The sequence below is a fragment of the Eurypyga helias genome, unplaced genomic scaffold, assembly GCF_000690775.1.
Source record: "Eurypyga helias isolate BGI_N326 unplaced genomic scaffold, ASM69077v1 scaffold24743, whole genome shotgun sequence".
In the NCBI taxonomy this organism is placed as follows: Eukaryota; Metazoa; Chordata; class Aves; order Eurypygiformes; family Eurypygidae; genus Eurypyga; species Eurypyga helias.
This window is the reverse complement of record NW_010243488.1, coordinates 60,738-62,437: the sequence shown is the minus strand read 5'-3', so window position 1 is coordinate 62,437 and position 1,700 is coordinate 60,738. Positions and strand designations below refer to the sequence as shown.

Here is a 1,700-nt window from a genome sequence, read left to right as displayed (position 1 = left end):
TGGGCTGCGATTCCAAAACAAGCTTGGCTTTGTCAAGACCAGGAGCTTTCTGGAATATGCATGGGGATGAGAAACAAATAATGTGGGGTGAGTGCAGCCTGACACCAGGAATCCAGCTGACTGTGGGTCATCTCATCCTCTCTTTCAGAATGCGAACATGGGGGACGTGACACCACCAGAGGAGAGTGAGCACAGGGCTGCTCGCTGCCAGCTGTTTGAATCCAGCATGAGGAGTGAAGCACGGAGACTGAGGACTTTTCGGCAATGGCCAAGTACCTCACCTGTGTCTGCTCGAGACTTGGTCAAGGCTGGCTTTTTCTTTGTGGGGCCAAGAGATGAAGTACAGTGTTTCTGCTGTGGTGGTGTCCTGAAGGACTGGGGCCCTGGTGACTGCCCAGTAGTAGAGCACCTGAAGTTCTTCCCTTCCTGTAAATTCATTTGTGGTGAGGATGTTGGGAACCAGGAGATGTTTCCACTTCAGGAAATCTTTGACACTGTGGATGGGCAGCTCCTCAGCCTTTTGCAGGGGATAGACAGCGAGGAGACAGCCCTGCCCAACGAACCAGAATACCCAGAGATGGTAACAGAGGAGATGAGACTGACTACGTTTCAGAACTGGCCGCAGTATACTGACATGCATCCTGAGCAGCTGGCTAGAGCAGGATTCTTTTACACAGGTAGGTATCTGTGGCAATGTTTTTAACTCTTATTCAAGTTAACTTTTGAAAGCGTCACTAGTGTAGTTAGAAACCACATCCTTCCTTCAGCCTGTGCCATTTTGCTTGCTGCTTGTGCAGAATTCACTTCTGTGTTAACTGGGTGCCAAAGGGGTCCACTATGGAGTCAAGACCCTTCTGGTTTTTGAAAGCTAATGTAGTGATATTTCTGTGTGTTTCAAGTGTGACTTCTTCCATCTGAAGGAATTTATTCATCTTGTATGTGCAAATCAGACAGACATGGAAGGAAGTAACAGGCAGGGTCCATAAACTAGAGCTCCCTTAGCAGAAACAAACCTGCGCATCCTGAATGCCTCACACTTGCTGGTGAAGTAACATTGAATTGCCCCTTTCTCCACTGATTTGAGTATGATTTGTTGGTGAAGATGGGGAATGGGAAAAAGAGCTGTAAATGTTGTGATAGCTGGAAACACGAGATGCAACATGATGAATGATATGCACACAGGAAAGTCTACCTAAATAACTGATCTTCAGTTCTTTCAACTTGAGTTAGAGGAAGCGATTGGTTAGTTTGCTAGTATGTCTCCTGCTGCAAGATTCTTTGCTCAAACTGCACAATCTGGATCTGCTAGAAATACAGCAATAATAATCTGTACCTGTCTCCTTGAAGCAGGGGCTAAACAGCATGCATGCCTAAATGGAAGAGCATTACAGGCATCTTGGCTGTTCTGCTGCTTCTTTCTATTATTTAAGGCACACAGGACCAGCACAGCACAATAAACTAGAAAGCAGCTGAAAGCCTGTGTTTTGTGTCGGACTTGATTTATCACTGGCAGAGTGGCCGTTTAAGAGCTGTGCTGGTTAAATGGCAACAGAGCCTACCAGAGACTGACTTTGGGGACTCATTAGGCAGCAAAGTCTGACATGACACTCTCCTGTGGTCACTTGAGCAGGACTGAGCATTGGAGTTAAGCTAAACAGTACTCTAACACAAGAGTGTCTGGCAGAGCGGGTCTGTGAACC

The 1,700-nt window shown here is 46.7% G+C and overlaps 1 protein-coding gene across 1 annotated transcript in view; it reads left to right on the top strand.

The window, feature by feature from the left end:
- Positions 1-214: 214 nt before the first annotated feature.
- Positions 215-1,700, top strand: part of BIRC7 (baculoviral IAP repeat containing 7) — a 6,521-nt gene continuing 5,035 nt past the window's right edge. The window contains exon 1 of the mRNA XM_010149445.1: positions 215-677. Coding sequence (XP_010147747.1) covers positions 227-677 — 451 coding nt within the window. The 5' untranslated portion in view covers positions 215-226. The remainder of the gene's footprint in view (positions 678-1,700) is intronic.